At 48.1% G+C, this 15,304-nt stretch overlaps 1 protein-coding gene across 1 annotated transcript in view; it reads left to right on the top strand.

Annotated features, from left to right (window-relative positions):
• Window positions 1-15,075, top strand: part of Rasgef1c (RasGEF domain family member 1C) — a 67,051-nt gene extending 51,976 nt beyond the window's left edge. The window contains exons 7-14 of the mRNA XM_041664842.1: window positions 4,420-4,509; window positions 6,203-6,305; window positions 6,727-6,806; window positions 6,888-6,983; window positions 8,016-8,111; window positions 11,742-11,865; window positions 14,411-14,483; window positions 14,938-15,075. Coding sequence (XP_041520776.1) covers window positions 4,420-4,509; window positions 6,203-6,305; window positions 6,727-6,806; window positions 6,888-6,983; window positions 8,016-8,111; window positions 11,742-11,865; window positions 14,411-14,483; window positions 14,938-14,962 — 687 coding nt within the window. The 3' untranslated portion in view covers window positions 14,963-15,075. The remainder of the gene's footprint in view (window positions 1-4,419; window positions 4,510-6,202; window positions 6,306-6,726; window positions 6,807-6,887; window positions 6,984-8,015; window positions 8,112-11,741; window positions 11,866-14,410; window positions 14,484-14,937) is intronic.
• Window positions 15,076-15,304: the final 229 nt, after the last annotated feature.

Below are 15,304 nucleotides of genomic sequence, written 5' to 3'. Positions count from 1 at the left end.
TTCTCTTGGAGGTGACAAGCTTCTCATCCATTATCAAGGCAAGGTCAGCCAAACGCTGCTCTGACTAACGACAGGTTCTCTGTCGTTCAAGTCAAAATAGTATTCAGTGAAAACCGGCTCGAGGCCAATCAGGTGCTCCCCATTAAGACAACAGTAATTTTTTTTGTATATCAATTTTGTAACTGACAGTACTAAATAGAACTTTGTTTTAGGTGTTAGACATTGAACCTAGAGCCTTGTGCATGCTAGGCGAGTATTCTACCCCTGAGCCACCAAGTAGATGCTGGGAGCTTCTAGCAGGTGCTCTTAACCACTGAGCCATCCCTCCAGCCCCTGAAACAGTATTTGTTTTGTTTTTGTGGCAGCCATAAAATAGAAACCCCTCAGGTATAAGAGGGACAGGAATAGAAGACAGGCCTTCCTCTGTCACTTTAGGTCTCTGAAATGCTAGGATCGTTACTTAATGTGGGACGCGCACGCGCGGGCACACACACACACACACACACACACACACACTGCTACAATGTCAAGCAGTGGTGTTGAGGGAAGAGAACCTTCTTTTCCTGAGTTTAGAAGGAATGCCTTTAGCAGGTCATACCTGAGTGTGTTAGGTCATTTCCTCAGGTCTCGGAAAGGAGCCCTGCTTCTTAGTTTGTCAAGAGGTCCATCCTGCGTGGTTGTTCGGGTCTGTTGGATTCTTTCTCCGGCTCTATTACTCTGCACAGACTACAGGCATTAGAGGAAGTCTCGGATTCACTGATATGCATCGGCATCACGTTCAGGAAAAGCATCTAACACCTCCTCTTGGAGGACTTTGTCCAAGAGTGAGCCCAGTCTGAATTGCCCGCTCCTCTCCATGTGCCCTCTGTCTCTGTGTAGCTTATGATTCTGAGCAGCCTGTAATCTGTGTCAGATGAGTCTGATACTGAGCCTGCCTGAATCTGTCCCTAACAAAGGACTTCGCTCTCCTTTATTAAGGCACCTCATGAGGGAGGACTGATGGGCACTTTACAGGAATCTCTAACAGAGTCTCACAAGGGATGAGCCTACCCATCCCAACTGACGCAGACAGCAAACGGTTCTGCAAACAGACTGTCTCCATGCTGTCTTGAGCATTTGTGGCAGATACTTTATCGCAGAGTCTCTTTTGTCCTGTCTGCTATTTCCAGCCAATGGTTGTCATAGCACACGTGCAAACACACATGCATTGCTCCAGGCCTGGAAGAATACAGAATTGAAGATTAAAGCTCAGCTATGGATTAGCTGAGGCTGCAAAAGCTGATTCTGTGGAGAATCCAAGGCAAGTGCGGATGTTTTTACATCGTTCTCTTAGAGGCAGGTTGAACCAACGGGCTGAGTACACAGCTGAATATCGGACACTCTTACGTGACCTCAAGGTATATCAAAATCTTGGCTGTAAGGTCCAGCAAATTTCCTGTCTCTGAGATGTGAGAAATATTTTCATAATAATGCATTGCCTCAGAATTCACATGTTGCGTCTCCCCTAAACTGTGAAGTGGTTGCTTTTATTAGTTTTTTTTTAAATCAGTGTTGAATCCACCTTACATTTCTGAAATAAGCAGAACAGGGATGAGATAAACCCTCATCTCTTCCGTGCATCCCTGGGCCCTGTGTGATGTTTTGTTTAGAGCATCTGCCACTGTCAACCATGAGTAAGACTGACCGGTACTTTTCTTCCTGATACTATTTTTGGCTGCTCTTTCTCTTTTCTCTGTTATGTATAAAAGACTGGAACTGCCTATTGCTGGAGCATTAGTCAGCATTTGCCAGGAAAACGTCCAAGTCTGATGTGTTCTTAAAGAAACTCGGTCCTCCAAAAATAGTCAAGAGTTTTCTCATTAGTTTGTTTCTTAGTTTATTCTTATTATTATTTAGTGACTATAAGACTGTTTAGATTTTCTCTTTATTCTTTTCCCACCCCCACAAAGGGATACTGAGGATCGAACCTAGGGCCTTCTATTTCCTGGGCAGGCACTCTACCATTGAGCTACACTCCCAACCTTCCTTTGTGCTTTTTTTTCCTTTTTATTGTGTGACAGGCTCACTAACTAGTTTAGTCAGATCTTGAACTTAGGATCCCCCTGCCTCAGTCTCCTGGGTAGCTGGCCCCTGCTTTTCTCTTTCCTCTTAAGTTGTTTTGTAGCTTCTGGCAGTGTTACAGGATTCAACCATTTCCCTTCCATTTTCAAATTTAAGATAGAAAGTCTCTCACTGATAACTGTTCTAAATTTCTTCACAACCACTTTAATATTCTTTGTGATTTATCTCGCCGTTTCTTCGTCAATATAACAATCACATCAGTGGGATTACAAGTGAGTGCCACCAAGCTTGGCTTTTTTGTGGTTTTGGGCATCAAACTCAGGAAACCGAGTCATCTCCCCTTCCTCCACACTTTGAAGACATGGTGTAACTTAGCACAACCATGTTTACACTCATGACATTGTCCCAACAGATTGGACCTCTTATTGTGTGGTTGCCCTTTAATTGCTTCTGCAAAGCTTTTCCCTCAGAATAGTTTTTGCCTTAAAACCTGTCTAGATATTACAGTTATTTCTGTACTCCTGATAGGGCTCTGTCCTGATAAGCCCACCATAAAGCTGAAAAATCTTAGTTGAGCCAGAAAGGCTGGGATCAGATCCTTCGAATCGCTATGTGACATTTATCAAATGTATAATTTCCTATTTCTTTTTTACTTATATCCTCGACTTAGAAAATGGCAAGAAATGGGATCTGATTACAATTGCTGGTCTGCAAGCGTTTGTCCTCATCGACTGCTGTGGCATTTGTCGTTCTCTTCCTTGATCTCCCGATTTAGTTCTCTCTCCTTTCTTTTTGTCTCTTTCCGTCTACCTCCTCTGTTAATTGAAAATTACCCTGGTAGTTTTAACGTACACATTTCTTTGTTTTTGTTTGTTTGTTGTTGTTGTTGTTTTGAGACAAGGCTTCTCTGTGTAGTCCTGGATGTTCTGGAACTCGCTCTGTAGACCAGGCTGACTTCAGCTCAGAGATCCACCTACCTCTGCCTCCCAACTGCTGGGATTAAAGGTTCAGCATACACATTTCTTTATCTTAAGTTTAATAGTTTTAACAATAGCGCACACATGCACACACACATATATGATATATATACATATATATGTATATATATATATATATTTCATAGAACATTCAGCATAGATTGGAATTGGTTTTTCCCCAGACATTTTATGACTCAGGAAAAGGTTAAAATGAAAATCTATAGTTATAGGTATGCATATATATACATACTACACACATTCATAGAGTTGATTCTGCTATTCCCAGTCATTATGTGAATGCCAACACAGACATCAAGTTAGCAGTCTTAAACCACTGCTCCTGGGGGAAAAATGCAACAACATTGGGCTCCGGCAGACTTCTCAACACCTTCTACAGGCAATCAACACGTTGTCGTGGTTATGTGTGCATGTTTAAAGACACTTATCTACTGTGCATCCCTATTTAACTCTGAGCTCAGGGCAAATGGCCAGGCCAACTCGTGCCTGGGTCTGAGCTGTAGCTCTGAAGTAGTATGCTCGCCTGCCATGTGCAAGGCCCTGGGTTTCATCACCAGCACCACAGAGAGGAAATATCTATCTGTATGTATATCTAATCTATTTACCTACTGTCTGTCTCTCCCTCTGTCGGTCTGTCTGTTCACCTGTCTATCCATCTGTCTATCTAACTCTGTATGTCACAGATAAACGAAGGCCCCCTGGCACCTATTCTCTGTGTAGGACACAGCTTAACCTTGTGTTCTTAGGAATGAAACATATCACTTCAGTATTATTCTTGGGATCCTTTCAAAACACTGAAACTATCCTCCAAAGAAAACACAACAATAGAAGAGACACCAAACAAAAGGCAGGGGAAAGGATCCTTGCTCACAGCATGAGCAGAAACAAGACACAACAGCTTCGTTTAGTCCAGTCTTAGCTGGAAATGCTTATGTAAGTTGAGCGGATCAAATATTTTGCCTTTCTGTCCCTGCACGCCAATGAATGGGAAAGCAATGCAGGCTGCTGGGATTACAGAAACAATTAAACAGTGGACAAATTTACAAATACAGACTCTATGGATAATAAATATTGATTATGTGTGCGTACCAGTAAACTCTGAATTGCAGCCTCACTAATTCATATATTTGTACTTCATCTGGTGCTGTGGATGGAACCAAGGTCTCCCACATTGGTGATGGTGGGGACCAGTCTAGAGCCGCCAGCCCTTAAGAAGCAGACCAGGAAGTTACACTTCGGGTCACTGTGTTTCTGGCTGACTTTGAGACCGTCACAGTGTCTGGGTTCCCCCTTATGACTATGATCTGATTCTGCACTCTGAAAACTCAGCAACAAGGAGATTCAGCCCACATGTCTTTCCTAGCCCCGCTTCAACGACAAGACAAACAACGTAGAGGCCTATGTGAAGTGGTTCAACCGGCTGTGCTATCTCGTAGCGACTGAAATCTGCATGGTGAGTAGCTGCTTGGCCCTGCCTGCCAGTCACAGGCTACCTGGGGGTTGGAAGGATGTACTGAACCCCAACCTCTGAAGCCCAGGGCATGACCGACCACCATGCCAGACCAGGGAATCTCAGGGTGACTCCACCAGCCCAGGCTGCGGAGAAAGTCGGATTGGTTGTTGAGGAATGAGGGCAGCCCACTATGTGCCTCAGTCTAGACCTGTGTGCCTTGAGCCACTGGGTTGTGTAGCTTGCTTGGGGCTTGGGGGTAAAAGATGGTCTAACCTTTAAGAACTAGAAAATTGCAAATTGAAAGTCCAGGCCAACAGTGAGACTGGAAATAAATCTATTCCTAAGTCCTTGGTTTTGTTTGACACCAAACCCTATTGCTTTTGACTAGTGTCTTCTGAGACTATGCATGCTATTGTTAGTGCTGTTAGTGAATGACATTTGCAGGAGAAAAGCAGGTTATCGCTATAGGTTTCACCGTGTGTAACAGCCTTGCTTTGAATGCTATTCAGTGCTCTGAAGTATATGAACTATTTGACCCAAGCCATCAGTCTCCAGGGCACTTTTTATCTGTCGTTTTTTTTTTCTTAATATAGAAAACGAGGAACCATAATTCTTTAAAAAAAAATACTGAATTGCAAAACAGGTCTAGGCCAGTGACTACTTCTGTCAGCTGGAAGTTTTGGCATCCTGGTGTTGACCATGCCCTGCCTGGCATCTTCGTTTCCTTTATACCAAGGGTAGTGTCCTCTAAGGTGAAATACAAGAGGAGAGACTGCCTAGTCCAGTTGGGCTCAATGGGACAGAGGTCAAGGGTCAATGCTCACTAGGGGTCTGCACTTGAGAGAGGGACAGAGCCGTCAGGCGTGTGCTAAGCGGCTCTGTGGTGTCCACGGTGGGGTGAGAGGTCAGCCTTTCTCTAAACCTCACCTGGCTCTGTCACTGTCGTCGGTGAGTGTGTTGCCTTTTGAAGGGCAGGACTACATCTCGGGTGGGCAGCTCTCTGCAGCGGAGACCACTCCTTGGAGGGACTTTGGTGGCACAAATCCAGATGTGTCACAGTACACTTCTTGGTGGCCAGAGAGACCATGACTGTGTGGATGGACAAGCAGGCCTGGCCCGGTTCCCATAGCCACATTGCTGGCTCAGCTGTGTGGCTGTGTGGACAGAGCACAGCTGGACACTCAGGAACCCTCCTGGGATGACCCAGGGACAGTTTGATTCTGACCCACCTGAAAGGTAGAGTCCCAAGCACTTGTCCCCGAGGTGACTTTTCATAGTGGCGTAGTTTTCTGGCAGGAAGCAATAAAGGGACAGCACAAAAAGCAATGGCAGGCCCCAGGCTTGCTGTTTGGCCCTCACTGAGGAGAGAGCAAATTCCATGGTGGGGAGGAAGAAAATGGCAGTACTTCTGTCTTTCATGGGAAGTTAAACCTCAAGGGGGCACCATCCCAAAGACACCTCGCAGCCCCTTCAGGGCACCTGTGCCCCACAGGAGCGTCACGGGGTCGCATCTGACCTCACACTTCAGAGGCGTGTGCTGGCTCTGCCACAAAGGGTCCCGAGACCCCGGGCCTTGGACTTATCCCCAGTGAAGTGGGCTTTGAGAAGGGCAGGAGGAGGCTGCTTGAATGTGGTGTTTGAGCAGGAAGGAGTGGGGACGCGTGCCCACTGAAGCTCTGGTCCTGTCCCCCAGCCAGCCAAGAAGAAGCAGAGGGCACAGGTGATTGAGTTCTTCATTGACGTGGCCCGCGAGTGCTTCAACATCGGCAACTTCAACTCCCTCATGGCCATTATCTGTGAGTGAGCTTGCCCAGACCTGAAGTAGCCTGTGTGAGGACCACCAGAGAGATTAACGTGGGCACGACCAGCAGGTGGGGTGCATGTCGAGGTCTCCACAGTAGGTGGCTGTGGGCCACATCCCTGCCCACATCAGAGGCTGATGGAGGTGGTCCATTTGAAGCGGGGTCTATCCCCCAAGGGTGCATTTGAAGTGTTCGTCAGTATACACCTTAAGACAGAGACCAAAATGGATCCTGGTGAAGCCACGGTAGGCCTGTGTAGTTGGGACAGGGTCGAAGTTACCTGACAACCTCGGTATAATGAAAGCCAGCTCCTACCCACTCAACCACCCTTCAGCCACACTCAGGGCACACTCTGGGAACAAAGGGGACTGTCCAGGCTGGAGGGGCCCTCCCAACTCTGTACACCTTCTTCTAGCCGGCATGAACATGAGCCCTGTCTCCAGGCTCAAGAAGACTTGGGCCAAAGTGAAAACAGCCAAGTTCTTCATCCTAGAGGTAAACAGGGTTTCTACTCTAAGGGGTGTGCCAGCCGGTCCCTGAGTATTGCTGCTCACTTGCCCCCCTGTCTCCTCCCAGCACCAGATGGACCCCACGGGGAATTTCTGCAACTATAGGACAGCCTTGCGTGGCGCAGCTCACCGCTCGCTGACTGCTCACAGCAGCAGAGAGAAGGTAAGGAAGAGACCGTCAAAAGTCAGAAGTGTCCGTCTTCATAGCCCCTTCCTTCTCCGGCCATAGTATTGACTGGATAAGACTGTATCAGTCTTATTAATCAGATTTCTGTCACTGTAACTGAATAGCTGACAGCACCAACTTATAAAGGGATTGGTTTTGACTGATAATTTCGATGGTTTCAGTCCATGATTGGAGGACTCTGTTGCTGTGGGCCTCTTATGGGAAAGACACATGATAAGAATTAAATTGCTCACTTGATGGTAGGGGAGCCAACGAGGAGAAAGAACTCAGGGTCTCATAGTCCCTTCAAAGGCATGTCTCTTGCTAAGTAAATTCTACTCCTAATGTTTCCACAACCTCCCATAACACCTCCCTGGGAAGCAAGCCATAGCCATATGAGCCTTTGGAAAACACAGGATCCAAACTCTAGCAGTCAGGAACCTGGGGGACCAAATCACCTGGCCCAGTCTCTGTCCTAGTAAGCCTGTCCCATCCCAGGAGCCAGGATGTTAGAAAGTCAGACAGCAAGGCAGGGCTCCATGCCGCCCCGCTTACCACTTAACTCTGATGGGCTTCAGCATTCCCATCTGCCAGATTGGAAGACTGAGTCTCTGAGAGCATTCTTCACTGTACAGTTGTATTGTAAGGCCATGGCAGAGCCAGGTATCCAACCCCGTCTTGCACAACTGTGACTATCCCAGCCTTGTTATCGAGTGCTCCTCTGTTCCCAGGACACGGGTGGTACTGTGTGTCATTTGCAGAGGTCCTGGCTCACAGCTCAGGAGTTGGACTGTAGGGTGAATAAGTAGAAGCTGGGCTGAACTCCGATTGGAGAAGTAACTTGCCACGGTGGAGCTCTGCATGGTTTTTCTCCCTTCCATGCTGAGGCTGGGTGGCCAGGGGGCAGGTGGACAAGCTAGGACTTCATGTGCCTATGCTCCGAGCCCTCTTCTAGCTCTGGGCTGCTGGGGCGGGGCCCTCACTTTTACGTATCAACGTAAAAATCAATCTGCACCCTCTCCCTTCCAGATTGTCATCCCCTTCTTCAGCCTGCTGATCAAAGACATCTACTTTCTCAACGAGGGCTGTGCCAACCGCCTTCCCAACGGGCATGTCAACTTCGAGGTGGGTCCGCAGGCCTTCAGTGATGCCAGCGAAGAAGACAAGCTGCTAAAAGTCCCCAGCATGAATAAGGGGGGAAGCTGGAGAGATGCCTCAGAGAAGTACTTGTGGTGTGCTTTCCTGAGGACCTGAACTCCATCCCTGGAACCCATGTACAGAAACGCTGAGTTTGTTAGCACATGTTCGTAATCCTAGACCCAGAAGGAGGAGAAAGGTGGATCTCTGGTGCTCTCTGGCCAGTCGGCCTCGCCTAGTTAGCTCGCTCTAGGCCAGTGAGAGACTGTCTTAAAAAGCAAGGTGGACAGTACTTGAGATTATCCTCTGGTCTCTGCTTGGCCACATATACCTGTAGTCATACAAACACAAACACACACACAGACAAAAGCTGCCAACATGGGACTGCTAGCCCCCCAATCGCTGGATTAATGGGGGCTTTAGTGAAGACAGAATGCAGCAATCTACATCTCAGAGTGGGATTATCTGAGCCCCCTAACATCATCCAGAGTGAGAGGCTGAGGCTCAGGCACATGCCAACCAGCACTCTGGGCTAAATATCCACAGGGTACAGCATCATTTTGATCCTTGAAGAGCACCAGGGTGAAGAGAAAGCCAGCAATGTAGACCTATGGGAACAGCTGGCAAGGTCCTTCAGGGACCACATGAATGCATGGTACAGGGCAACCAGGGCAGGTCCCCAAAAGAAGGGACCCAGAATGGAGTTCTGAAGCAGAAACCACAGAGGCAGAAGCAAAGAGAGTTGTCTGCTCCCTCAGCTCACCAGGCTCATCAAATGTCCCCTCCTCCGGGAAGCCCCCAGTACCTCAGATGGAAAGGAGTCCCACAGCAGGCAGGGCATCGGCCACTCACTCAGAACTGGAGTTCCTGAGTGGCTCAGAAGAGCCCACCCGCATCCCTGTGTGGCCCATGGGCTCTGCAAACAGAGTCTGCAGGGCTTGAAGTAGTAGGACCTTCCGATCTATGGGAGGAAAGAGGCTCTTGCCCTGCAGGAAGGTCAGCAAGTGACCTTCGGTGATCACCTGGTGCCCATGCAGCCTTCGGCTCTAAGAGGCATAAATTCTGAACTTTTTACTGACTCTGTATTAGTGATTCTCAACCTTTGGGTTGCAACCCCTTCGGGGTCAAATGACCTTTTCACAGGGATTGCCTAAGACCTCAGAAAACACAGATATTTACATTATATTTTTTTGGTTTTGGGGATTTCTTGAGATAGGGTTTCTCTGTGTTGCCCTGGCTGTCCTGGAACTTGCTTTGTAGACCAGGCTAGCCTCAAACGCACAGAGAGCTGGGATTAAAGACCTACCCCGCTACTGTCACCTGGCTACACTGCAATTCTCAACAGTAACAAACTTACAGTTATAAAGTAGCAACAAAAATAATCTTATGGGTGTGGGTCACCACATGCGGAGCTGTATCAAAGGGTCGCAGCATTAGGAAGGCCACTGCCGCTTTATCCGACGACGCACATCCCCTCCCTCTGTAAAATGGGCCACAACTATGGTCAAACACAGGTCTTGGAGGCTATCAAAAACTCTGTGGGTGTCTCCTGCTCTTGAGGACCACAGCACAAGCCTGGGCTCTTCGCTTGTGTCCTCACCAATCTCAGGTGACCCACAGGCCTGGTTGTCCCAAAGCTGGCAGAGTCAGGGACTGTCCAACCAAGCATGTGGTCCTCGGCTCTTGTCTAGAGGCCAGGAGGATGAGACAGAAGGGGCCCCGGGGGCTGGGATGGGCTTTTCCTGGTGGTGATCCTGACACATGACTGGGAGTAGGGGACTCCGTCATTTCCTCATTGAATTGGTCCCTAGAATCAGAGCTGAGGAAGACTATGAAACACCCACTCATGTGACCACACCCTGAGGGAGCAGGTGCGGGAGGGGAGTGCGCTAGACCCCACCACTAGGGCTGATTGAGGAATGACACAGGGTAGGTTCTCTGCTCCAGGCTTGACTTTAGGCTGTGTCCTGTTTTCTTTGCTAGGGGGTGGGGGAATGAGAGAGTATTTCTTTTGGCTTATAGTTCTGTAGGGATGAGAGTCCATCATTGAAGGGAAGGAGTGGAGGAAAGAGCAGGAAGCTGGCTGACCATGTTGCATCTGCATTCTGGAAGTGGACCCCAAACAGAAAGTGGGGCCAGGCTGTAAACCATCAAAGGCCTCCAGCAGGGCCCTACTGTCCCCCAGCAAATCTCCTCCTCCCAAAGGTCCCATAACCTTCCAACAGCGCCACCAACTGGGGAAGAAGTGCTCAAACACATCAGCCTTCAGGGAGCATTGCACAGACGACAGCCAGCTGCTATGTGTTTAAAACCTTGCTGAAAGTTAGCATACTTGAATATTTAAACACATATGCAGCTAGCCCTCTGTTTCCACGAGTTCTGCATTGAAGAATGGAAAAATATTTCATATTTACATCTGTCCTGAAGGAGTACAGACTGTTTCGCTTGTCACCGTTCCCGGGACAATGCACACAGAAGCCATCTGCATGGCTCCTACATTGTGTTAGGTGTGAGGAGCAACCTGGAAATGGTTTAACAGCCGGCAACTGGAGGTGTATCTGCTGCATGGAAATAATACACCATCTTAAAGAAGGGATCAGAGCCTCTGTGGATTTGGGTATCTCAGGGGGGTGAGGGGACCCTAGAACCAATGACTTGTGCATATTAAAAGATGATTTTATTTTTTAAAAAAATACAGGTAAACGAATTTCCTTAGGGCTGTTGAGATGGCTCAGTGGATGTGGGTACTTGCTGCCTGACGACCTGAGTTCCATCCCTAGGATTCACATGGTAGAAGGGCAGAACTGACTCCAGCGAGTTGTCCTCTGACCTCCACCTGTGCCCCAGTGAACACATATGCCTACACATGCACAATAAATACATGCCATAAGATTTTTAAGACCTCACCTGGGTTGCAGAGATAGCTCAGCAGTTAAGATCATGTACTGATCTTTCACAAGCCCCCCGTTTGGTTCCCAGCACTGTGCTACTCACAAATGACTGTGGCTCTGGTTTCAGGGGTTCCAACACCCTCTTCTGGCCTCTGTGGGCACAGGCAATCATGTACACATAATTTACACATAATTAAAAATAACATGAATCTCTTTAAATTACTTAAATTTTGTTGAAATAGATTTACTGACCTATAACCCTATAAGTCAACAAGTATGTATCAATTTCCCAAAAGAAAAACACAAAAAGAAATTCAAATAAAGCTATTCACATTCTTGCTACATGCAGGCAAAGGCTGTGGGCAGTCAGAAGTGACACACACCTCCTTTAATCCAAGCACCTGGAGGCAGAGGCAGGAGGATCTCTGTGAGTTTGAGGCCAACCTGATATATGTAGGTAGTTCCAGGCCATCAGGGCATAGTGAGACATTGGCTCAAAAGTCTGTGGGCCAATGGCTGCTACCACCCACCTAAGGTGACAGGAGTCATGGATTACTAAGAGGAATGAAGGAGACATGGCAAGGTGGCTCTCACAGAACTCCCAGCATCTTTCTCCTGTCACCTGTGGCCCCATGTTCCTTCGCAGATCCACAAGATCACATAAAGGTGATGAAGCCAAGGCAAGCCACTCACTTTGCTCCGTTCTGTGTTTCTGTAAACCCTGCAGAAATTTCTGGAACTGGCCAAACAGGTTGGAGAGTTCATCACCTGGAAACAAGTGGAATGTCCTTTTGAGCAAGATCCCAGCATCACCCATTACCTGCACACTGCCCCCATCTTCAGCGAGGACGGTAAGGCGGCCCCATGGCCTCGGCATCCAGGCAGTAGGACTGTTCAGTCTTTAGTCGGTCATCGTGCTGGGAACCCAACTCTGGGCAGAGACACACCTCAAGCCTGCTGGCCCCAAGCAGATCTGGTTAGACATTCCCTTGTCTAACCAGCGCCCAGGTGCCTCCTAAGGAGCACAAGACAAACCCAACAGGTCGCAGGCTAGGACTTCAAGAACCCCTGGGTCCAGAGTCCTCTCTGAGCACAGAGCTGTCATTGTTAAGCTTTCCAACCACGTCCACTGCCATGAGAAGCCTAAGAGACACGGTTGCCTTTCCACAGTGTCAGAATTCCATACAAAATGGAAGAATTAGAGTAGGGCCTAGGCGCATTTCAATACCTTCCCAGTTTTCCTCATTAGTAACATGGGAGTGAGGACAAGAACCGGGGCTCACACGAGGAGAGCGGAGTTATGGGTCTCTCCGTGGATGGTGGGTGTATGGGGCACGTGTGTGAGGGTAGCGTGGGGTACACACTAGCATGAGACATTGATGTCTGGAAACCACTGAGCCCAAGGCCTCACACATCACCAGGCAAATGTCCTGTCCCTGAGCTCTGTCCCCAGGCCTCTTTTTCATTTTGAGGCAAGGTCTCACTAAGTTGCCTGGGATGGCTTTGAACTCATTTTGTAGCCCAGGCAAACCCGACCTTGTGATCTTCCTCCCTCGGCCTCCAGAGCAGCTGGGGCTGCAGGCCTGTGGTGCCAGGTCTGGCTTGTTGAATGCACAGATTTGGCAGTAGCGGTTTCGTTCTTCAGAGGTTTATTGGGACATAACCGTGTCATAACAAGCTGCGTCACATCCCAGGAAGTGTTGGTGTAGACAGAGAAGTCTTGGTTTGGGGTTTGTTGGTTTCGCTTTTTGTGGTTACCTATATTTGTTTTGTTTTGTTTGTTGAGGTAGAATCTCACTGTGTAGCTCAGGTTAGCCTAGAACTTATGGAACCCACATAGCTCCAAACTCACACTTGGGTCCCCCAGGGTTGGGATTTCAGGCAAGGACCAGCATGCCCAACTGACAAAGAGTTTGTTGTAAAACTGAGTACTGGTGACATCTTATGACTAAGAAACTGCAGAGTCCTGGGCATTGGCTCATTCTGGACAAATGCTATCCATGCTCACAGAGAAACAAAACCCCATAAATCAGTGTCTATAAGTTCCCCTTGTTACAGCCTCAAGCGGAAAACAATCCCGGCGATACACCCGTGCTTTAGACAAACAGGATCCATGCCATTGATCCATTGATACATGCCACCTCATGGATGAGTCTCCAGTCTCAAAAAGATTAAATATCTATCTATCTATCTATCTATCTATCTATCTATCTATCATCTATCTATCTATCTATCTATGTAATATAGATGACTTTATTTATATAACATTTTTTAAATTACTAAAAGAAGGAAATGGAGAATATATTAGTACTTGTCAGAAATTAGAAGTATGGGTGGAGTCGTTGGGGGTGTGGCTTGGTGATAGATTTGCTGCCCTGGGTTCAATCCCCAAATCAAAGGAAGGAAGGAAGGAAGGAGGAAGGGAGGGAGGGAGGGAAGAAAGAAAGGAGAGGTGAGGGAGAAGAGGGGGAAGGGGAGGATAAAGGAAAGAGAAAGTGTGTGGACCATGAAGGACGTGGGTGTGCCTCTAAAGGGTACCTTTGCCTATAGGGTGCTATAGTTGTTATGGAAATGTCCTATGTCTAAACTCTGCCAATGTCAGTGTCCTGATTAGGGTACATACTGTACCAGGGTACCTCAATTCATGATGGAATGACACCCCAGTAAACCCATCCTGAGTTGGAAATACCATAAGTCAGAAACACATCTCTAGTACCCTAGCTTATGGATCATCACGGCTTAGTCCAGCCTGCTATAAACATGCTTAGAAAGCTTCTCTTACAGTATCACATGGCCATCTAACACAAAGACAACTATTCTTGGTTTGGGGCATTTGTTTTATTATTTTTTTAAGACAGGGTCTCACTATGTAGTCCTGGCTGGTATGAAACTTTCTATGTAGACCAGGCTGGCCTTGAACTCACAGAGATCTGACTGCCTCTGTCTTGTGAGTGCTGGGCTCTAATGCCTTGCCTAACATAAAACAGATTATATCACTACGTGTGGAATAGTTCATGACTGATGGGGGTGTGGCTGCAGCTCACAGAGGGGAGCACACTTCCTATTGCTAGCCAAGGCAAAAATCCAAATTCAATACAGATTGTGTTTTCTTCTCCACATGTCACCTTATAGCATCCTGCGTAGGAAAAAACTGTCCATTAAACTATCATAAGTGAAGGACACGCTCTATATTATAGTTTTGCATGTGGGTTCTGTGGGCGAAACTGGGTAGAGGGGCCATGGGATCTCCACATGCTGTTCCTTAAAACTGTCTATGAGCAATGACCTCCAAATGAGAAGTTTAAATCACAAACAAAAAGCCAGTCAAGTTCTGGGTAAACAAAGAGTTGCAGTCACCTGCCATAATTGCCTAATTTCACTTCTGTTTTGGTTTAGGTCTGTATTTGGCTTCCTATGAGAGTGAGAGCCCAGAGAACCAAACAGAGAAGGAGAGGTGGAGGTCTCTAAGGTGGGTCTGTGTGCAGGATGGAGCATGTAAGGTGGCCGGAGGGAGACAGCTGGGCTACTTGGGGCCAGGACAGGCCTGAGGGAGGGAAGAGGAACACGCCAGGAACAGAGACACCAGAGCAGAACTCAAGGGCTCTGGCCAATGCAAGGAGGCTGAGCCAAGGACCCCTCGTTGGGGTCACTGCACTTCTGCGGGGTGGTCGGGATGCGTATCTCAGAGCCAGGAACTCCTGGTCCGTGTTTCTGTGCCTGAAAATAGCACACATGCACGTGCACTCCCACCCCACCCCATCCACACTGTCTCCAGCTTGTTCAGCTTGTTCACACAGCCCGTTGGAAGTCAAAGAGAAGCGTCTGCCACGCCCTCTCTGGCCACCTCTGCTATGCTGAGAAGGTGCCCTATGGTGGACACAGGGAGAGGCTCACTTCATTCTCCCGTGTGTCTGAATCTGCAGATCTTCTATTCTGGGGAAGACATGAGAAGTTCTGAGGCAGAGGAAGAGGAAGAGGAAGCAGTGGAGCTGATGCAGCCCATCCCAACCTCATCGCAGATGGCCCAACGGGTGGAGGTTGACACAAAACCTCACTCCTTTGCAAATCAGTCCCTGTGGCCTGGCACCTGCCGCAATGGCCACATTGGCACAGGCAACCTTTTCTGGGATCTCAGCCCTGGCTGAGCATGGGTGACATGCCTGGGGCAAACTTTGCCTTCGTGACCGAGTGGGTCACATACTCAGTCTGTCCATTCTGGACAGGGACACAGCGCTACCGCAATGAGCTGGGCGACCGCAATCACGTGATCTTGTTGAGTGACCTGTGCGG

This window comes from Microtus oregoni, unplaced genomic scaffold, assembly GCF_018167655.1.
Source record: "Microtus oregoni isolate MIOR12 unplaced genomic scaffold, Mior012 000015F_ref0000493, whole genome shotgun sequence".
Lineage (NCBI taxonomy): Eukaryota > Metazoa > Chordata > Mammalia > Rodentia > Cricetidae > Microtus > Microtus oregoni.
The sequence above is the reverse complement of the archived record's forward strand: the minus strand, read 5'-3'. Positions and strand labels throughout refer to the sequence as shown.